At 38.6% G+C, this 21990-nt stretch overlaps 4 protein-coding genes across 4 annotated transcripts; 2 read left to right on the top strand and 2 right to left on the bottom strand.

Annotated features, from left to right (window-relative positions):
• The first annotated feature begins 29 nt into the window (after positions 1-29).
• LOC113676955 (queuosine 5'-phosphate N-glycosylase/hydrolase) lies at positions 30-2894 on the top strand. The gene is made up of 2 exons (XM_027193696.2): positions 30-446; positions 1146-2894. The coding sequence occupies exons 1-2, from the start codon at positions 111-113 to the stop codon at positions 1857-1859; spliced, it is 1050 nt and encodes a 349-aa protein (XP_027049497.2). The 5' UTR covers positions 30-110; the 3' UTR covers positions 1860-2894.
• On the bottom strand, positions 2481-6205 carry LOC113676954 (transmembrane protein 168). Its single transcript, XM_027193695.2, has one exon. The coding sequence runs from the start codon at positions 5954-5956 to the stop codon at positions 3908-3910; it is 2049 nt and encodes a 682-aa protein (XP_027049496.2). The 5' UTR covers positions 5957-6205; the 3' UTR covers positions 2481-3907.
• On the top strand, positions 6197-9887 carry LOC113676967 (S-adenosylmethionine sensor upstream of mTORC1). Its single transcript, XM_027193712.2, has 4 exons — positions 6197-6346; positions 6527-6809; positions 7700-7814; positions 8421-9887. The coding sequence occupies exons 1-4, from the start codon at positions 6256-6258 to the stop codon at positions 9162-9164; spliced, it is 1233 nt and encodes a 410-aa protein (XP_027049513.2). The 5' UTR covers positions 6197-6255; the 3' UTR covers positions 9165-9887.
• Positions 9798-19026, bottom strand: LOC113676966 (uncharacterized). The gene is made up of 8 exons (XM_027193710.2): positions 18826-19026; positions 15426-16832; positions 14759-14992; positions 13674-13951; positions 12549-12669; positions 11849-12003; positions 11373-11613; positions 9798-10580 (listed from the first exon to the last, which is right to left on the bottom strand). Exons 1-8 carry the CDS (start codon positions 18917-18919, stop codon positions 10021-10023), a joined length of 3090 nt encoding a protein of 1029 aa, XP_027049511.2. The 5' UTR covers positions 18920-19026; the 3' UTR covers positions 9798-10020.
• Between the last annotated feature and the right edge of the window lie 2964 nt (positions 19027-21990).

The following is a 21990-nucleotide window of genomic DNA, read 5'->3' as shown; positions in this document are numbered from 1 at the left end:
AAAATTCGCGTACCCTCCCTAGCCAGGAATGATTTTGCCGCCAGCCAGTCCTCTATAGAAAGTAACAGCTCTTCACCCTGCTCCACGTGGACTTCTTGGCTGTAGAGAAAATGTCATCTACGAAGGCCTTAAGTCCTCGAGAATCGGCTGAACTAATTACGTCCAAAAGTGAGGATGTTTCTATATGCGAGGAAGGTATTGAAGAAGCATCCAAGATCATCTTTGACTGTCTGAAGTCCAAGAAATATAGCTGCAAGACATGGAAGCAACATGAACTACATCCGAACGAAATGACGAATGAAACTGTGGATTGGATCGTTGTCTTGGACACCTTAAACTTCTGTTTTTGGAGCGATGATGGCGTCGAACCATGGACAGTACGATACGAGGGAAAAAACTACACGGGGTATTGGGCTCTATGTGCATCCATTCACAGAGCCCTTAAGGTATGTTGAAATCTTTACAAGGTTGCACACTTTCGGCAACATTGACAACAACGAAACGAACCGTTCTGTCTGTGCTCGAAACAAATCGCACTCACCCTACTTTTGTCATTTCAGTGAAAAGATTTCATGTCTGCGTCATTCTGTTGCTCTAATTTCTCCATACCTTGTTCTAGAGATAACTTCGGTATAGAAAATTTTCGTCATCGCTGACTTTTGGTCGTGGGCATTTATCGGCGTAATTTAATTTACCAGTAGTTGGAATCATTGATCATTTATTCCGTGAAGATCAATTTTGACAAAGATTAAAGTGGTATTATTATAACGCTCGGCAGTATTTAGGTGAGACCGACTATGTTAGGCTTGAGGGAATATTTTCCCTTTAAAATGATACACAGATTTAGATAAAGTAGCACAAAAATTATAGTTTCTTTAAATTGATGAATGCATTAAGTCAGGTGAAAGGATATTACCTCACAAGTGTTTCCCACACAAGAACCACTGTTATGTCCCGACGTTGAGGGTGCTTGTTGCGATCGAGAGGGAAAAACATGATGTTTTCCTTTTCCCAAAATATAAACTTGTCTTTCACTCTTTCACTCTCCCTCACTATAGGATTTATATGTATATAGTCATGACCAGAATTGTTAGTATTTTTTCCCTGGATTTTGTGTTTGAACTGTTTGATTCTGTCTATGATAGGAGGGAATCCCCTTTACAACACCATCATATTATGCCAACATCACCAGAGAGAAGTTGCAACATATCTTCAGATCTGAAACTCCAACTGAAATACCATTGCTGGAAGAGAGAGTAAATAACCTACAGGAAGTTGGCAGAGTCTTGGTAAAAGACTACAAGAACTCATTTGTCAACGTGTTGTCCCAATGTGATAACAGTGCAGGAAAGCTGCTTGGCATGATCACAAGCACCTTTAAATGCTTTCAAGATGAGTCTGAGTTTGATGGAAAGAAAGTCTCTATTTACAAGCGTGCACAGATTCTGATTTCTGACATCTGGGCCTGTTTTGAGGGTGAATCATTTGGGCACTTCAAGGACATAGCAGTCTTGACCATGTTTGCTGATTACAGAGTGCCACAGTCGCTGCTGCACATGAATATCCTGAAATACACAGATAAATTGATGGAAATGTTAAATAGAGGTAACCATGTTCCTGCAGGTGATCGGATTGAGCTAGAAATAAGAGGAAATTCCATCTGGGCTGTGGAGAGAATTTACCAGAAAGTAAAAGCAATGTCAAAGATGGATTCAGAATTTAGCTCTTTGGCACCAGGGGAAATTGATTCAATTCTAAATTCTGTTATTATAGATTACTACTTGTGGGACTTTGCAAAAGAAGAGTTGGGTGGATTAACTGAGCTTCCATTCCATAAAACAAGGACAATATTCTACTGATGTTTTCTACCTGACTTATACCTACTTGTATAAAATGTTTCCTTTTTAACAAAAAATTCCCAAAAGCATTAAAACAATAGGGGAAAGAGACGTTTTCAAAACAGGTTTTTAACCCTCTTCTGCTAGTGATTCAATGAGAATACTCAAATTTATTAGGTTTTTTTTCTTGATTTATCACCAACTTCTCATAACTAATTCACATGGAAATGTCAAGTAACTAGAGGGGAGAATTAACAATCAGATCTTGGGAGTGAAAGGGTTAACACATACTGTAACAGCCAAAATAAGGCATATAGAGTTAAACTCTTGCAGAACAGTTTGAACTATGGTATCAACCCTGTAACTCCCAAAATCTGATTGTCAATTCTCCCCGCTAGCTGCTACACATTTCCTTGTAAATAAGTTATGAGAACCTGGTGTCAGAATGAGATAACATCTATGACCTGATAAGTTTGATTATTCTCCTGACCTATTTGCTGGATAATGTTAAGTTAATATAGGGAGAAGTTACTTGTTAATCACTTCTTTGAGTTCAGGGAATGGAATAATTCCACTGTGATATTTAAATCATTAAGTCAGACTTTTAGTGTTAGTATTAAATTACATGACAGCACGCAAGTCTTTTCTTTTAATATTTACATTTTATGAAGTTTCCATTACTCTATACAATATCAGATAAAGAGGCTTTTACTTAAAACTTATATATCTGTTATTTAAAAATCTGTTCCTGTTTACAAATATATCTTGTGTAATAAACAAAATGTGGGGAGATTGAAAAAGTTGAGTGGCGTTAAGAGCTCCAACCTTAAATGAAATTGTAAAAAAAATGCTTCTAGAATAAATAGGGGAGTTAATCATTACTAACATCTAAGCCCTTTGTCCTCAAAAATGTGATGAATCGGTGAACTGAAGTGGTTGTAGTTTAAGAAAATCTCAAGCCCTGTGCATGTCTCGTACCATTTTTTCAGGAGGCAAGAAAGATTAAGATAATATAGCACAAGTGCAATAAACTATGTCTTCACATTTTGTACAATATTTATATTTTGTATTAATATCCGCCATCGTGGAGCAGTTCTCAATATAATTTTTTTTTATATTTCTGATGTAGCATTGCCAAGAAAATTTACAGAATTATTTCCCTTAGTAAAAGTCACTGGAAATTTTTAGAGTGCAGTTTAGTCTTTATTAAGGGGAATAATGTAAGTAAAATGCCCTCATAGCAATCTTATTTGTATTCTTTAAGGGCATTGGTGTGAGGCACAATTACACTACCTGGAGAAGGTAGAAATATCTCATAAAAGAACGCAAGGCAACTCAAATGATTCACTGAAAATTACCTTTGATCTGTATCGAACTTTATCTTATTATTCTGACCCGAAGCACAATCAGTATTCTAAAGCACAAACAAGCAAACATGTTGAGAGAATCGAGAAGAGTGTTAACTCTTTACACCCTAACATCAGCGAGTATGTTCCCAATACTGTTCTCTACACATTTCTAAAGGTGCTGTCAAGGAGAATTTGTTTGACAATCAAGAGCTTTCTTGGTGATCATTTCCTTTATTCTCATGACCTTAATGGGTGATTTAAGAGTGAAATTGTAAGGGGAAATTGGATCCTAGTCACTCTTAGAGCTCAAAGGGTTTAGCAAAATCTCAAAACTGCTAGAATATATGAAATCAGTTATGGAGAGTTTCAGCTGAGAACACAAAATTTAAATACACTTTCTGGGTGTCTCTGTGATTGTATTGATGAACAGAATGTCCAGAAAAATCCTTGTAAAGATTATATTACAACTTGTTTATTGCCCTCTACAGAAACAGATACCAGACATGTTAATTACATCTTCTGTTGCAGTAAAGAACAATGTGGAACTTCATGCAAACCTGAGCTAAGTTTTTGGATTCAACAAGTCATGCCTCTTTGTTCCATTCATTTTGCTTGTTCAAGCTTTTAGATGTCTACTTTGATAACTGTACATTGCAGAATACAATGCAGTCAGGGGTTTGGCATTCACTTCAAAGCTTGCATACACGCAAAATATTGACGTCAACGCACAAGTTTAAATCCATGTCCAGTATCATAAACTGCTGGAGGAAAACATCGCATCTTCATTCTACGAAAGCCATGTGTGAACCAGTCAAATACACTGAGCAAGTTTGTATTGCATGGCAAGTGGGTGAATATCTTTGTAATTGGTTGGATAACTCTTGGAAAATTTTGCTCCACATGCTGTGCAATATCTTCCACTGTTGGCTCATGAAACTTAAAACAACACCATTCCCTTGAAACACCATACACTGGCTTAACTTTTACACTGTTTTTGTCCCAGTAATTTTCAGGTTTTGCAGCAGTGGTGTTGAAATCATCCCATAACTTTGTGAGCTCACCCAAGGGAAATGTATTTCCCTGTTCTTCATCAAAAGAAGCAGTTAATTTTCCAGTTTGGATTGCTATGAAGTCCTTTTCAACTTTCCACACATCATCTACCCATTTGTCTGAGTGAGCAGTGTCCAAAAACAAAAGAAGCCTTGCTCCTGTTGATGAGTTTTTGTTTCTCCACCACTGCAAGATTGTTTCAAATGAAAGTGTTTTATTTTCTGTAAGAGCCCAATCCCCATCACTGGTCACATGTCCACTGTAATAGAGAATGTAAGTGTCATAGTGTAAGCCTGGAAGGATGCGTTGCTCAAAAAATGAAGTGATTTTCTTTTCAATATAGTCAGCTGAAATCCCACTTGTTGAAAAGTCTGTTCCAAAGTTGTGAATCATGTGACCAGAAAAGAATCTGGACACAATATTTATCAGTTCCATTGCTTTAGTATTGACTGCCTGGAAGGCATTTTCTACAAGAACAACAACATTACCACTTGAGCTGTACTTGTGCGCAGGTGCAACCACAGCATAACCAATGGCTGTTCCTCCCACAGACTTCCCAAGCTTTGTGAGGATATCATACACAAGCAGTTCAACAGGAAGAATGATCAACAACATGCCAATGAATACTGGGTTTGTTTCCTGCCATGCTGATGCTATGATGAGAGATGTTGACGACAGTGTGTATAGTGTGACCATCTGTGACACCAAACAGAAGTGGCGGACACCTTTGGATGCCATTACCTCTGACATGTTATTGTCACTAAGCTCTCCCCTTGCATTCACCATGCTTGTGCATTCTTCTAGTTTTCCAACGAAACCCCAACAAGTTACAATAAACATAAAATGAAACACCACCCATGGTACGGACAAAAATACAAATATTGGTAGTCTGTAGACTGGAAGTTCAGGATCTTTGATAAGCTGAGAACTAAACATGTAAAACAGTGCTTCTAGAATAGTAACAGCAAGAATCTGCAATCTATGAATGCATCTACTTTGGAAGATAAACTTTTTCCATGTTTCCAAAAGGGACAGTCTAGAGAAATAAATATCAACCAGTGATTCAAAGGAAAGGTAGATGATAAAAGCTGATAAAATATATGGATTGTAGTTGACCTCACTTGCTGGAAAGTAATATGCACCACCAAAAAAGCAGAGCAAGGCAGCACTCAGAAGGGAAACACTTGATTTCATGTGAAAGGCCATTAAATGCATCATAACTGCAGAAATGATTGTCAGCATGCTACCAAAATACATTGTTCCAGTCGAGCCTGAAAGGAATCCAAGGAGAAGCAAGAACTCTTCAGTAGTCATGAATTTCGATTCATACGTTGGAGAGGTGCATATTCTTTCATATAAAATCCTGAAACAATGTACTCCAGTGCTGGTCATTATGAGAATGTCTGTCGAGTCTAAATCATGCAGTGAGTCTATCAAATGGTCGAATGCAATCTCTGTGAAGGACATCACGCTGAAAAGAAAGCCTATCCACAGATGACAGAATCCTCGAGCAAAATCTCGGTAACCGTACAGATAGGCAACTAAAGAAAACAACACAGCGATGGCAACAGCGATGGCTAGAAAGTGAATGCTTCCATCCGTTGTATGATGCAACCAGCGTTCCCTGATCCCATTGGCGGCTCCGGCGAAGAAAAGAAGAAGACATAGAGCGGAGGAATATTTGGTGAGCTTGCTTGAAAGTTTCGGCAGCATGCCCATCAGATGAAATTGAAAGAGTCACACCCGTGTTCAAAGCAAGAGTTTCTAAATACTCCGCTGTTTTAATTTTCTCACAGAGGATTCTTGTAGAATAACTACCCTCCACCTAGCTACTAGAGCTCAAGCTTGTAAGTTTCTCTCTCGGTGTTAAGCTAAACGAGGGCTGGAAAGTGTCACAACATTGCCAATCATTTTAGCAGTCTTTTGACACGTCGCACATCCGCCATTTTGGTTATTTTGACATGTCTGCGCGCGTACCACTTGGGTTCGACTGCTGAAATACAGCCTCAAGGTCCAAGATGGCGGACGATGCGAGAAATGTTGATCAACAAAAACTCTCAGATATTGTGAAGGGATTACACAGTAGACTAAGGAAACAGTTGAGAAAAGGTGAAAATGTATTACTTAAAGCTGACTCGTGTTGAAATTTGATAAGTTAACCCTAAAAGATGTTAGAAGCTTCAACACAATTAAGGCAAATTGTTGGTAGCATTACCTCAAGTTTTAATATTTACTATAATGTTTCAGTTCCTTGTTTTAATTATTCCTTTTTTCCTGCTCTTGATAAAGCTGATGGTGACTACCAAAAAGTGTGGGACGAACACTGTGCAGACAAGGCACGATTAGAGGAATATGCTTCAGCTATGCACATGTTAGCTGTCAATCACTGGACAAAGCAGGCCCCTGAGGGGAGGGTTGAGTGGTGTTATCAGACTGCAACTGAATTCTTTAGAGGGGGAGGACTGAGGAAGCTCATGGAGAAGCAAAAGAGGAAACAACAGTTTCATGAAGATTTGAAAGAGTGTTGCTGTTGTTTTGTAACAGATGATGCTGATAGATGTTCTGTGTCAATGTAAGTAAATTTATGTTGTTTTTTGGGTAGTCTGGGCAAACTTTCTTTAGTACATTTAATTGACATGATTGATTTCAGACAGAGTTTTTGCTTAAAGGGGTTAAATTTCCAGAGAAATGATGATTTTTTGTCTGTTTTTTACAAAATGGAGACTTGTTTTGTATTAATAGTTGAGAGTTAAGCTGTCATGTGATAGCACCTTGCTCAGGATGGCAGGGTGTCAGTATAAAAGGTTTAGGAGACATTTTACTCCAGAAGCAGTAGTTTTCATCTTGGCTAAGGATAAAAATTGTACAGTCAGTATCGCAGGAACTGTATAGAGAAGAGTGGGGAGACAGGGTTGTAGATAAGAGCCGGCAGCCAGCGAAGTACACCAGCTTCTCTGCAAGGTTCCGCTGGCTACTTTCATTGCTTTGAGAGCCTGTACAGAGATGATGTTTATCAGGTCTAAACTTGGGCTCAATAAAAATATAAATTTGCACTGCCTATCTTTTCTGAAAACATAAAAAGACTTCTGATTCAAGGTTAGTTTAAAAATGTTCTGATGGGGACAGTCTTTTTAACAAATGTTGCTGCAGTGGCAGGAAAGTACGAACAATATGACGTTTTGTCCACCACATTGGATTTTGAGACCCACAACCATTTACCTTTAAAAAAGCTCCAGCTACATAAAACCTTAAAGAAAACCCTGGGGAGAATATGGATCCTGATGTTAGGGTGTATGTGGTTAATAACATACAAATTTGTATGGGATGCAAATGACTTCAATGAGTAGCAACCCAGGAATAAGGTTGCAAAAATAGATTGCTATAAAACTACAAAAGAGAGGTTTGATTTAAATTCCTCAAAGTGTAGTCTTTTATTTTTATATGATTATGATTTGTCACCAGATATCCTTCAGCCCATGAAAAATTATTTCTCCTTGATGTTGGGAGTTGTTTCAATCCATTTGCGGTTTATGAAGATGTTTTTCCTATAGGTATTGACTTGCAACCGGCAGATTCAGTGAGTAACATGTAATTTTTTTAAAATTATGTTTTTTGTCTTGTCACGAGTGTGAGACAGAGAAAAAATTTTGAGTTCCCATGAGGAATCGAACCTCAAACCTTTGGATTCTGCACTCTGATGCTCTACCACTGAGCCACAGAGACTCTATAGTGAGCAAGGTCTATTACGAAATTGGTATGACATGTGTCCTGCATGCTGTTAGGATCAGCAATGTCAACAGCGTCATGTTGTAAATAGCATAAGAGAGATGGTAAGTTTTGAGCTTAAGCATCTTTCTATATTTCTTTACCAAGCTCAAAAATTACCATCTCTCTTATTCTATCATTTTATATTTTTTTTTGGTTCAAATTTTGAAGTTGCATTTCCATTTGATGACACTAATATTGTACAAATTTTCTTAATCTACTGGTATAAAAACTAGAAGTGGCTCAAAAAGGTAGTGTTTCAAATCTAAGTTTTTTCTAGAGGCAGGTAAATTTCACTTGGCACTTAGCCTTTTTTCTTTCCCACACTGACGATATATCATTTAACCCTTTTCAAAATATACATTTTTTACAAAATTTAAAAATTTAAAATGTATTCCTTGTGTTTGGTATTTCACAGATAGTTTACCAATGTGACTTTCTCAATCTGGAAATTCAAGATTCGCCTCCCACAAGAATAAAAAAATGTGCTTGTGGTGTCTGTACTAAAATGAAAGACAATGACTTGGAACTACAATGCTCCACAAGGGATCACTTTGAATTAAATGATATGCACATGAAAGGTTCTGGAAGGAAAAGCACTGAAAGTTCACTTCAATCTGATAAACTGAAAGTAAACTATGATAGTGCATACTCAGCGAGAGATTATCTTAAAGAGAAAGCTGAAATACTGCTTTTAAAAAGCTATTTAAAGGAAGGAAAACAAGTAAAGACTCTTCCTTCAGAACTGTTTCACATTGTTGTGTTCTCTCTTTTCCTGTCATATTTCCCTTCTGCTGCTCAAAGATGGACTTGTTGTCACAAAGCGCATCAACTGTTACGACCAAATGGGCTTCTTCTCATTATCACACCAGACTCAAGCCATCAAAACAAGAACGCAGCTATGATGAAATCTTGGAAGACTGGGGTTGAGTCGTTAGGATTTGTTCGATGGAAGTATGAGAAACACACTCATCTTCATTGTATGGCTTTTCGTAAGGTGGCACCATGCCATTACTGTAACCGTGACAATGGCCATGCAGAAATGATGTACATTCCGCAAGATTTTCAAGAAGAAGAAGATGAGAGTTATTCGGGTTGTTCACAAAATGAAGAGAACGAGTCCGTCGTAATGGAGTATTTAAGTGAGCTTCCAGACTTATGAAAGAAACAACAACAACAAAGACAGCAACAAAAACAAAATGAAACAAAGGTGTCAAAATTGTTATTACTCGCGTTGTTTATGTTTACTTGATCATTTGATTATTAACAATTTTCTCCTATCATTACCACCCTTAAAACAAACATTGAATTCATGAGAATTAAGGAAATGGTCACCAACTAAGGACACTCTTGACTGTTAAACAAATTCTCCTCGTCAGTGCCATAGGAAATATATAGAACAGTAAGGAGAAAATGTATACTGATGTTAGGATATAAAAGGCTAAATTATGGTTTGTTTGCATATTGCGACCGGGCAGTTCGGAACTAATTAGATTGTGCTGGCGAGCAGAAACCGAGAAATGCTCAACACAGATATTAAAAAAAACAGAGTAATGCACAATCGTCTAGTCGAAGTTGCAAGGCTTTTTGTCTACGATCACATTTGTGCCATCTCTTTTTCATAATTGCTGTATATGTTTCTTTTTAATCCAAAATATTTCTCACACGAGAATCAACTTTAGTTCTCTATCTGTTTTGCATTAAGCGGGCGATGCCCGTCCAGACGTTTCCGTTTTGCTTTGTTTAAAAATGGAGACCTCTCTTGCCCAAGGGGACAATATTGTGACATGAAACATATTGTGCAAGATTTTATTTACTGAAACTCAAAATACAAAAGTTTATTGATGGCCAGCCAGCTTCAGTAAAATAAAAAGTTGAAAAGAAAGACATATAGACATACTTTTTTTTTTCGTTTTCCGTTTCCCGATCAAAAAACGGAAATTTGCGCCTCTTGAAAGCATTTTTCATCCCCCAAAATGGAAGATATAAGTTACGTTAAGCGTTCGTAGACATTCGGATTAAATCAGGTTACAATTAAAGATTAAGTTTGTTGAGCAGAAAAAACTGGAAAACGTCAGGAAGAGAAGGTTAAGTTGAATACGTTTCCGATTTCCTTCACTAAACTGGAACTCATAATAATAATCATCATCATACTCGTAATAAAATGGTTCGTGTTCATGATGTTCACTTCGTTTTTTCCTCCGTTTCGCCATCATATATTCGGCTCTGGGTAAAAATGTCCGTGAGCGATCCTTCAGGACCGCGACTGCAAGCATCGCTTTGGTGGGCTCCAATTCACTTTTTGCGGGAGAATTGATGAAAGCGACGATTATCTCTGCCACCTGCTTGCATGCGTCCAAATCCTGTGTTTTGATTGGTTTAAACACCACTGAGATGTCGTGGGTGTCCACGAGATCTGCGGTCAGCTGGCACTTGTCAAACCCACCAAACCGGTCAGACAGATTTTTCAGCTCGAGAAAGATGGGGTCGACCCGGTTGAGATCTTTTAGTGGTTGTACTTTGTCGTTCACGACCATATCCCGCACTGCAGTATCCAGTCGAATGCTCACAGCAGTTCCTACAAGGAAAAAAAAAAACCACTCATACGGATTTAATCGCCAGTGGAGATACAATGCCGCATTTTTTAACATGTCTGTTTTGCATTTTTATCGCCTGCGCGGCAATACAGATTTAGTGGTATTCGTACTGCGAAGCGCTTTATTCGATTTGAGCGTTGGAAAATTAAAACTAAAGTAACCACGATGGCCAGTCATCACAACACGACCAAACGGCTTTTCAGAAGGTGCTCAATAAAAGTGAAAAAAAAAACAAACTGTCTGGAGTGCTTAGAAATGGAGGTAACCAAATTCCTATTGGTTGAACGATTGTTTTACAACCGATTAGTCTTGAAGGTGTGAGTTAATCGTCTTTTCAACATTTTATATGTTAAACTGGTCTGTGGTCTGAAGGTGTGTAATTGTAACGATATGTTCTTTTCTTAATCACCTAATGATATGTTGTTGACCTATTTATTTAGCAGTTAGCTTTTTTGACGTGAATAAGTGTTATCTTCCTATGTTTGAGGCACGTACGCATTTGATTGGCTAAAGTTTTCTGCGACTGATTTTGAAAATCGTCCAACCATCCTAAGCTAATAAGATGCCGAACGAAAATCAATTGCGACTTGGGTTCACGCGTTTTCCCGCCTTTATTGCCGTTCGCTTGCCTTGGCCCGTGTTTGGTTGATTATGCTACAAACTCTCATTTCGATTGGTTATCGTAAATTATTTGTATTTATCTTTTGACCTCCAATTGTCACCAGTCCTAGAGGAACCAAGAAAAACCGTTTAAACTTTGATAGAACTCTCACCGCACACGGGACAACAGCTTCCTTCAGGAATGACATAATTCTGACAGTCCACTGGAGCACATTTACCAATTACCTCAACAGTTTTACAACGGGGATTCACATATTCATGGAAAAGTTTCTTGTTGAAATCGATGTTGTACTTCGGATCAACGTCGTCACACATTCCAGGGTAATCTACGTAGTTGTTGTGGACAGCAGCGTGACAGATGCTCTTGAAGGTCACGCCATTCACACCGCACATCTGGGAAAAAAAGAACGGAAAGATCATTAAAAGCAATTTCATCAGAGTGTTGAAAGCAATGTGGAATTGCATCGGTTTTGCTTTTCTTAGCTCTGTGATTGGTCGAGAGGACCTGCGTCATTAACAAATTAGCAGCAAGACAACCATTTGTGCCTTCTAGATATTAGATAGCATGATTTGTGCAACTTGTAACGTGCACAAGCGCTCAAAGGTATTCTCTTTAAAACCAACATACCTTCTCGTCATCCACATAACACTCCAATTTACACTGTCCGTAATAAGCCAGGGAAATACCACTGGTGAACATAGTGCACCTGTTCGTATAAGTCTCTTGGTCCTCACCACATATGACTTCCTTCGGTGCTGCACTGCAGTTCACTCTGGTAGAGACTGGAAACAGCAGGAAAATGTTGCAAGACTTTTCATATAATAACAATAATAATAATTATTATTATTAATTATCATTTGTCTACTGAAGGCATAATAATAATAATTTCATATTCACATAACAATAGTAATATTTACATTTTCTTATTCAAAAGTAACCTCTCTGCATTGAGACGAAAATTGCCAAATTTCAAAGTTTAAGTCAGAAATATAATTTGATACCATAAAGAAAATGAATTCTCTGCTTTATTGGAACTTTTCTTTATTTTGTTTTTTGTTATCTTTACAGATTGGTATGAACGTTTCAATTATTTTCATAAAGATTGCGTTACACCGGTGTTTAAACATTTTCCCTTGGAAGGTTTTTGCGGGAAATCGGCGCTCGGCTTGCGCATGCTTCGCGGCCGGCATTATAACTCGAATTGGAACCAATCAGATGCTAAATACAATATATATATATATATATATATATATATATATATATATAGATAGATAGATAGATAGATAGATAGATATTTATTTATCATGAAAATAACAGAATTTCTTACCACACTGATGTTGTGGGCATTCGATACTGTTGCCGTCTCTGTCGGTATTCGTTAGACAAGGACCTCTTTTGTCAGCGACACAAATCTGATGCTCTCCGCACTTGACGTCAATGCAAGCGGACTGTAAGAAAGAATTTAGCTTCGGGTAAAGTTTTGCTTTGATTTGTCTGCTGAAGGCATGCATTAGACCAAGAGAGTCTCAATCTATCTTGGTCTGATATAAGTTATGCAACAAAATTTTCCTCTTCATCTCCTCAATCAAAACCAGTTTTTACTATCCAACTGCACAAAGTAGAATACAAATAACGCGCGAATAAAGTGCAAATATCCTGCGATATTGCACGGTAATTTGGTTATTTTGCACTGTTTGGTTCCTTTGTACTATAAAAAAAAGCTGTTTAATCAGTCGGCTCCGCGCTCTACGCATCTCTATCTGCTTTGCTTTTCCCTCCTCAAGAGAAATGGGCAGAAAAGCTTAGCAGAAAAAAAAAGCCGTTGGATAATAATTGACTTATTAGGCGTTTTGGTGTGTAGTATTGCTGAGTATTTTTACTCGTTGTTTGTATTTCGACTCGCCTTACGGGCTCGTAAAAATACGGCACAGCTCGTAAAAATACTCAGCCATACCACACACCAAAACGTCTTATAAGATACATTTACTATCTAAATAAACAAAGTTGAGTACAAAGAACGCGCGAAAAGAGTGCAAATGTCCTACGATATTGTACAGTTGGTTATTTTGTGATTTAAGAAACCTTTTTAACCGGTCGGCAGTGCGCGCAGCACTTCTCTATCCGCTTTGTTTTTTCTGCCTTATACGAAATGAGCAGAAACACTTAGCAGAAAAAGCAGTTGGATAATAAATAACTTATCAGACGTTTAGGTGTGTAGTATTGCTTAGTATTTTCACGACTTTCTGTTGACAAGAAAAAAGTAATGTGAATTAGAGAAACGTGTGCTTGTTGACAGCAGCTCAGATAAGTCTTAGTGCGTTTTACTGAAGACTTCAAAACTCGATAGACTTCGTCTAAGTCCTGGAAAGAATGTAGATAGGCTTTTTACACCAGATAACCGAGACTTAGTTTGAAATCGACCGCTAACCCCCCTACACCACAAAGCACTTACCAAGCCTCCGCACTTTCCTCCTTTCACATCATCCACTGTAAACCCGCCGCATCTTTGAGCATGGCACATTGAACGGTACGTTTTCCAGTTGGGTCCACAGACAGGTGCTACAGGTTCATCATCGCATTCCATACACGGGTCCTTGCCTCTGACGAGCCTTTCATTCATCATCGCTTTTTGAGGGTCCCCTGGGGTGTATTCTTTACCAAAAAGCATCTGGTAATTGGTGTAGTTGTAATCCGAGGAAAAACACCGAAGACGCGTACACAACAACTCTCCTGAAAAGTGAAACAGTTGAACAGTAATTTCGTGGAAAGTTGGGGGGAACTTTTTTGTAGAGGTGGGGGGGGGGGAAGGGATGTTAACACGCTAGCCTCTGACTGGCATTTGAGGGCATGACAGGTTGTTTTTGACCTAGGATCCCTTGCGCCCTAGCAGTGTATATCCTTAGTAACGCCCAGGCACATAGGGGGGTATCCTTGGTAAATAGATTCGAGAGGAAAAGTTGTTGACTGGGCCCCAGCATTTTTTTTACTCAGGTCACGAAGGACCCGGATGCTATGTACACCATCAAAGGAGGGTGGGGGTGTGGGGTGGGGTAAGACGGCGCTTAACCCCATCTTCCTGCCACTATTATTCGTCCAAGAGAGCATGCGCATTACTTTCGTGACCTGTAACCGTTTTACTTATACCCCATTCACACCAGCAAAACATGTTTTGTTAAACTGGTTTTCATTGAATGAAAATTATAAACAGAGAACTGAAAAACTTGATTTTCCATTGGATTCAAGTACTTGCTAACTTGCATTTCCAATGTGCTACATTCAAGTAAAAAATATTCGGTTAAATAGTTTCTATGAAGAAAAAAAAATTAAACTGTGTTTAACAAAACAACTTTTAAACATGTTTAAGCTTTGGTGTGAATGGGGCATTAGTCTCTCTTCAACAATTGTCAAATTTCAATTGTAAAAAATTTCTTTGGAGCCCGTGTGTTACAAATTTTCACAATTTTCAGGTTGACAACTTCAACTTAATGAAGGGTAGCTACGTCACTTTTTCATATCCTAAGTCTCTTCATCACCAACCATTTCGACATATGCAGTTATTGCAGCCATCAGAATGTCTTTCTCCGTCTACCAGTTGTCCATTCGCCATAGTGCAAGGCTTTCTGGGGTGCACATCACAATTATCCGGCTTACGGTTGCAGACGAACTGACCCAGCTTACAGTGGCATAGGCGGCATTCAGCTCTGATGTAGATAATTGTATTTTCTTTTATTGCATCGAGGAGAAGAGGATGAATACAATCGATGGGAAGCGCTAAAGGAGAATTGAAATTATGATCAGCACAGAATTGGGGTGTAAAGGTCATAAGGTCTCGGGGAGTCGGAAAATTTTGTGGGGGGTCACATGGTTTTCAGAAAGAACGGTGGGGGGGATCAGTCGTGGCCAATAGAGTATAAAGGGGGGGACTATAGATACTTGACTGCCAATAAACTACCAATGGGGGGGGGGGCATAAGAGTATTATAAAGCCTTGTGGGGGTGTGAGGGCGGAGGTGGATAAATTTTGTCGTGACACCACCAAAAATCCTCCGATCCCCACTCCCTCCCCCCCGACAAATAACTACTGGTCGCTAAAGATGTAGGCACAATGTGCGGCTAAAATCGTCTCGGCTCAAATTTTGCTTCTCAGTGGAGTTTAAATTAGTCACCTAATATGAGAACGTTTGCAGGTAAAGTCAGACACAAACCTGGACGAGGCTCTGAACTATCACTTTCGTTAATAAACTGTAGCAGATGTCTGGAGTTCCCCCTTCTATACTTTTGACCGAAGCCATCTTCTGCGCTTTTCTTGAGGTGTTTATTGTCTCCACCGGCAAATTCACCATCATTATTTCCCTCGTCTATTTCCAAAGGAACCAATTTCTCTACGGGTTCATTGATTTCATCAATGTAGAAGTCATTTGCTCCAAGGAGTCCTTCAGGAGGTCGTGATTTTGATCCATCTCTTCTGGTTTTCCGCTTTTGACGGTCTCTGTAAGCATTTGATGGTCTGGATTTGGTCTTTTTGTTGGTTTTTCCACGAGGGAAGAACTTGTTCTTCTCTTGAGAGAGATCAATTCCTGCATGAACTTTGAGCTTCCGATGGTTCTCCGAAAAGGTTTTTTGGGCTGAAATACTTCCCTTTTTACCCGCCAAAGGTTTGCGTATCTGTTCAATTTTCTTTTCCCCGCCTATAGTGGTCTTAAGTGGTTTTTTTACGTTGTTGTTTTTACTGCGAGTCTTTTGCTCTTTTCTTTTCGAATCTGGACCCTCACTACTTTTTTCCAGTTCCAATTTAATCTTGTCCTTTGCGCTTTTTAGACCAACTTTCTTTTCTTTAGAATCTTGATCTTCACCTTTGAATTCTTCGATGTATTCTTCGCCACTTCGCTCGCTTTCTTTGCCATCGTTTTCCTCTTCTGGTATTTCATCACTATCATCCACCTCCGGTAGGTTTCTGGCTCCAGATGAATCTTCCTCGTCTGGAGAGTGAAGGCTTGCCTCTCCTTCCCCCCATTCACTGCTTGTTTGCAAACCACTTCCCCCGTAAATCTCCTCTTTTCCAGATTGTTCAACCCTGTCCCCTTCTCCCGCGATATTCTTTATTACGTGGTGGTGTCGTTCCCCAGAACGAGATGCCTCGTCATCTCTTTCAGAATTAGTATCCTTTTCATCTGTGATGTAACCGAAGTCATCGCCTTCATCCTTGTGTTGATCAAGACGCTTGCCAACTTTCAATTTAGAATCTTCCCGCGAATGAATTTGATGGGTGTGATGATTAATTTCTTGAACATCAGCATGGCTCTCATCGCCCGAACGACCTATTCCCTCCCCCTCAACGTCTTCCAAACGACTGCCCGACACCTCAACACGATTTTCCTCATCTCTATCGTTACCCCTGTCATCTTCTATACCACTAGAGTCATGTTCTTCAATTTCCTGGCCTGGCTCCTTAGCATGATGAATAACTGATTTCTCCTTTACATGTCGTTCGTGTAGGTGGCGTTGTCGCGCATGCTCAAGAGGGTCATCTGCGTTGTTCGTAAGCTTGTCTTCTCTATTGAGTCGAGCTTCCTTCCGTGGTATGTCTATCAGGAAGTCTCCATCATTGTGATCTGTTTTACCAAAATATATGTATGAGCACACATTTCCTGTAAGAATTCATAACTTAGTAACAAAAATAATCATGATCCAGATTTGCATGGCTTTTCTCTTTTGTTCCCTCGGTGATTTGACGAGAAAACTCAAGTCACCGGCTTAACCAATCAGATGCAGGACTGAAAGTGATTGCGACTTGGTCATACACGTGTTTTTCCGCGCCTGGCAGAATGTACTCAATTTCTCACAGGCTCTGCGCGATTTTCCTTTTATTTATTCACTTATTTATTTATTTATCTGCGACATTTAGACAGGCTGGCCCAGTTTAGCATCAGAGCTGATTTAAACGGGGGCCTGTAAAAACAGTAGTAACTAGAGAGAGTGACCGGGAGCTACATTTCCGCCTCTGTGTGAGGGTGTGCGTGGGTTTTTTGATGTCCTCTTCTGACCAGTATAGAGAAGATACAGGCGACGGGGCGTACAGTTTATCGTCCTTATCCGAGCAAACTAAAACGTCAAACCATTTTCAGATGTCGGGACAGGACAGGTCATTCTCCTCAGTTATTTAACTACCCTAAGTGTTGGTCCGTTTGGGGACTCGAACCCTCGACCTCTACAACACATTTTGATTACTTGGTCGGCTGTTTTTATATCACGACTCTCAACCGAAATGCGCTACGATGTAGCCATAATTTGGCCAATAAATTTGGAGGAAGATCGGTGCTATGAACTGTGTCTTTCTCGTGGTTATATGCATTTCGATAAGATATGATCACGAGATACTGATTTCGCCTTTGATAGAGTTAAGAGCCGACTAGTTTCGCTCTGACGAAAGGCTAAATCTCGGAACATCGGCTTTAAAAACTCTTTACGATGGCTAATTTAAATTATTAAATTATCAACTCAGTTGATAAAAGCAAATTATCTCGCAATACCCGTCGCCAACGCTGCACCACAATTCCAGTTTCTTTAGAAACTTACCCCTTTATAAGTTTCGAACGAATTTGATTTTTTGGTGCCTTTCATGATCAGTAAATATTATGACAAAGTAAAGTTCAAGGAACATATTAATGTAAACGAAGAACAAATTATGACAGTTTATTGCGAGCTTCCTAATATGCTAGGTGTTATTGTTCAGTGATCATAAACAACGTAGGTTTGACTGGAAAGGAGAATGTATTACTTCCATCGCTTCACGAGTAAATCTAATCCATCTGTCCATGAAACAGATTCGGAAAATATAAAAATACCTAAAAGATAAATATATTTCTGGAAAAAATTTCTAACTGATCGTTTTGTGTAAATATGGACTTTTAACTGTGTGATTTTTCGTCAAGAATGGTTATCTCGCAAAAACAGTTTCCTTACATATCGAAAACCGCAATGGTGACGAGCAGCGATACTTTTATATTATGTAGTACACTTGCAATCGAAAATTTTCAAAGTTAACCGAGATTAAAATTGATTCTTCAACAACAAAATCTTCCCAGTACTTCACTATCATGTGTTAAGCTTTCATTGTTCTTGATTCTGATATTTTTGCCACTAATTAACCGAAACCAGAGGGCATGTTAACTTCAGTTTATCAATCAAACTCAAGGAATAACTTGCTATTGTGTTAAAGATTTTTACTGAGTTTGGCAAATCGCGATGTTCCATTTAATTTTAGTTGAGAGGAATCGATCAAAATAGACGGGTAATTTTCAGCTAAGAAACTGAAATTTTTAACGAAGATAAAACAGAAAGTTCACATGAGAAATGTCCATAAATATAGCCGAACTGCTTTTGAAAAGATGACTTCACCTTAGTTGCTTGACAAGACCGGCTTAACGAAAGCAAAATTTAATTGCTCATTCGCTGTCTCCTCAAATTGTGACAATCAGTGAAACAGAAATTTTATCAAATGCGAAATTTCTATCAATGTTTAAGATATAAGTTTTCTAAAAATCTAGTTATTAAAATGATTTAAAGTCAACTATCTCGAAGTTTAAAAATCAAGTTTAAACTTACCTCGAGTTCTCCGATGTCCTTCACTTTCGATTTGGCTGGGATCCAACAGCACTACAATGATGAAAATTGTTGCGAGTCGTCGTGGAAGAAGCATTTTATGAATAACTACTTTAAAATTAGTTATCTAAGCCATATTGACAAGATGACTTTCCGCCGAAACTGAAAATGTCCGTTTACTTGCGCCAGCGAGACGTCATTCACAGGCTTCCCGCCAGTAACGTCAGCGTTTTTGGAAGGGTGGGGTGGGTAAGCCGAAAATTGTCACCTTCTAAGGAATCGATTTCGGCGCTTACTTTATCGTCATAGAGATTTTGTTTTTTTATCTTTTCTTCTTCGTGCAACTTTTTTTCATTGCTGAATCTGTGGATTTGCTAGATATTTTTGTCACCATAGTTATAACTTTAGTCTGCTAGTCTCAAGGACAGACTGGGTCAATAGCAAATAATTCAATCAGATTTTCAGTCCCCTTCTCTTAGCTTTTACGGCAATTTTAATCCTACGATTAGCTCATATTTTCTATCGCCGTTGTTTTGAACAACTGATTTCCATACGATTTCAATGCAATTTGGAGAATTAATAGTAGTTGCGCTTTTTACCGCTGGTTCTGTCTTGGTATTTCCACCGTGAGCGTAATGCGTCAGTGCAGAGCATTGGATACCTAAAGGTTTGGAGACTCCCGGGTGACAGTCTTCTAAACATGCACCTCTACTAGCTTTAGAATTACCTAACCCATAGTGCAGTGTTAAACAATTATTGAACAGGCGGAGGGGGCAAAATAGCCTTATTTTTTCAATTTTATGATGTGACGCGTTTGTCTTTAATTCGATTACAGAGTTCTAGTTTAATCATGATTTTCGAAAATCTCTTACTGACAGCTCAAAAGAACGAATGAAAGAACAAGGAATCGAAAGGAAAGAACTGTGCAAGAGTAGAATATCACTTCCCATATAACCTGAAAATTTTGTGTGAGTTTTCTTTAGCAGATGGATAATTATTGCATGCTGATTGGATGAGACAGATTTTTGAGGGTCGCAATCAATAAAATTTGTAATGGTAACTAATTTCGAGTTGCGATTTTCTGTCAAAACTGCGGAATTTCCTCGAGAGAAGAACATAACATTTTATTTTTTAATTCACTACTTTGTGTTAAATTATTCAAATGGGTGCGTCAAGGTAACTGATTCGTTCCGGTGATTCAACCAAAGCAAATTAGTTCACGATCGTTTTTATTTTTCTAGATTTTTTGCGCGGAAAAATGCTTGAAATTTGCTGAAAATTTTCATGCCACGCAGCACAGTATTACAAGCAGACTATCATGTGCAGAGTCATTTTCAGGTCTTGTGGTGGACTTGTAGCGAATGAAAAGGATTCGGATTTTATGTCCACTTGACATCTCCCGCTGAATTACAAACCGGGAGTCTCTGGTCTGCACATGCGCGGCTTATGGTTTATCATACATGACCAGATTATCTATCGATGGCTCTTTTATGTTCAATTGCCTTTCAAGGTCTGTTTTTGTTATTTCATTTAACTAGCAGGTGGCTGAAGTAGTTTCTTACATTGGTACCAGTCGGTGTTAACTTCTGAAACCAAACCAGGAGTTCATTACCAACGTCGTAAAAAGTAAAAAGATTTTCAAAGAAGGCGCATGTTTCATCGATCGCGTCTCTTACTCTAACAAAGGTTACATTCGACGCCACGAGGTAACAAATTGACAACATCAGAATTTTTTTTCTCATTAAAATTTTATTTCTACCCGTAAATTTAATTTAACTCTAAAATCTTTCCCTCAAGAAACCAGAAATAGTGAAAGCCATTCCGTTTTTAAAAAGCACCCATTCTTAATTTTACCAATTAAAATTAAATCGTACAAAAATTAGGCCAAAAGAACCTGTTATTTCTACAAAACTACATAAGTCTGTTAGCAGGTACATATATATATTATTCCTGTGAAAGCAAATGTCTGCCTTGTAAAACGAAATGTTTAAACTAATATATTTCCTACGGTTTACACAAGGCGATGGCATTCACAATTTGTTCAACTGCTTTCCAGTTCGATAGAAAAAAAGTAATATTTTACATAATACTTGAAAAAAGAGACCCGATTTTTTTAATATATATATATTGCATCAATTTGTCAATTCAGGGTGTGGCAGATAGAAAACTAAAACCTCATCAAAATTTACAAATATTCGTAATTCTCTCCCTAAAATGTTGAATATTCTACGCAAAAAATGATAAAACATTTCCAAAAGAGCATCAGAGAAAAAAACCGTCTCTAATTTCCAAATGAAACTTCCACTCTTTACACTGGAAGCCTCATACGAAGCTCTCACCATAAAATATTATTTATCATCTTTGCAAAGTTTTTTCAACTCCTACTTTGCTCATCCGAGACCATAAAAAATATGTTCCAACGCTGACTTCAGATTGAAGCAGAATTTTGTAAACGTTCTTGACCGCCTGCCCAATGTTTCTTGAGTCTTCACCAGTAACTAAGAATTCGCAAAACCAGTAACTATATCCGTGAATTAAGTGGTAGTTAAATTATTACACAACAACAACCTTGTTCCTCTTCCTCAATTTTTTTCTCTTCATCTTTCTTTTCCGGCAAGCAGTCGGAAGTAGCCGGTTTCTCGGGATCTTTTTTCTCGTCTGCTTCCCCTTCGCCTTCTTTGGCCGCATCTTTATCACCTCCTTCACCATCCTGAGCGCCACCTTCGTTTGCATTCTCCTCCGCAGGTTTTTCTCCTCCTTCCTCGGCTGGTGCGGCGGCGTCTTCTGCAGGCTGCTCACCTTCAGCCGGTGCTTCGGCCGGGGTTTCCTCAGCGTCTGCCATTCTTAAAATTTGAACTAATAATAAGCACTTCTATGAGCTTGCAAACACTCGACTTTACTCCTCCACGACATATAACGTTGTTTATAACCAAACAACCTCTCTATGCTTTCAACTGGCCACGCGCGAAATGATATAAAATATTTACAACGCGTTCAGTTAGCTGGTTCCTATGGTGATGCTTGTCAACCCTAAAAAAATGACAGCCCGTTCAGACTGTCGACCAATAAGATTGCGATATTTAGCTTTTTGCATGGGGTTTATACCGTTCCACCTGCTCTTTCTCTCTGCATAAGATTATAAAATGTTGGCGCGCGAACGCAAGCTTA

The sequence above is a fragment of the Pocillopora damicornis genome, chromosome 5 (genome assembly GCF_964200805.1).
Source record: "Pocillopora damicornis chromosome 5, jaPocDami1.2, whole genome shotgun sequence".
Lineage (NCBI taxonomy): Eukaryota > Metazoa > Cnidaria > Anthozoa > Scleractinia > Pocilloporidae > Pocillopora > Pocillopora damicornis.
Note: the sequence above shows the minus strand (reverse complement) of the source record. Positions and strands in the feature narration are given on the sequence as shown.

Bases quoted from the DNA above. Each gene is read 5' to 3' on its own strand.
- LOC113676955 (XM_027193696.2), top strand. From the start codon at position 111: ATGTCATCTACGAAGGCCTTAAGTCCTCGAGAATCGGCTGAACTAATT. The intron at 447-1,145 runs GTATGTTGAAAT...TGTCTATGATAG, and splicing joins CCATTCACAGAGCCCTTAAG to GAGGGAATCCCCTTTACAAC.
- LOC113676954 (XM_027193695.2), bottom strand. From the start codon at position 5,956: ATGGGCATGCTGCCGAAACTTTCAAGCAAGCTCACCAAATATTCCTCC.
- LOC113676966 (XM_027193710.2), bottom strand. From the start codon at position 18,919: ATGCTTCTTCCACGACGACTCGCAACAATTTTCATCATTGTAGTGCTG. The intron at 14,993-15,425 runs GTTTGTGTCTGA...ATTCTCCTTTAG, and splicing joins TAGTTCAGAGCCTCGTCCAG to CGCTTCCCATCGATTGTATT. The intron at 11,614-11,848 runs GTATGTTGGTTT...TTTTTTTCCCAG, and splicing joins GTTATGTGGATGACGAGAAG to ATGTGCGGTGTGAATGGCGT.
- LOC113676967 (XM_027193712.2), top strand. From the start codon at position 6,256: ATGGCGGACGATGCGAGAAATGTTGATCAACAAAAACTCTCAGATATT. The intron at 6,347-6,526 runs GTGAAAATGTAT...CTCTTGATAAAG, and splicing joins AAGGAAACAGTTGAGAAAAG to CTGATGGTGACTACCAAAAA. The intron at 7,815-8,420 runs GTGAGTAACATG...GGTATTTCACAG, and splicing joins ACTTGCAACCGGCAGATTCA to ATAGTTTACCAATGTGACTT.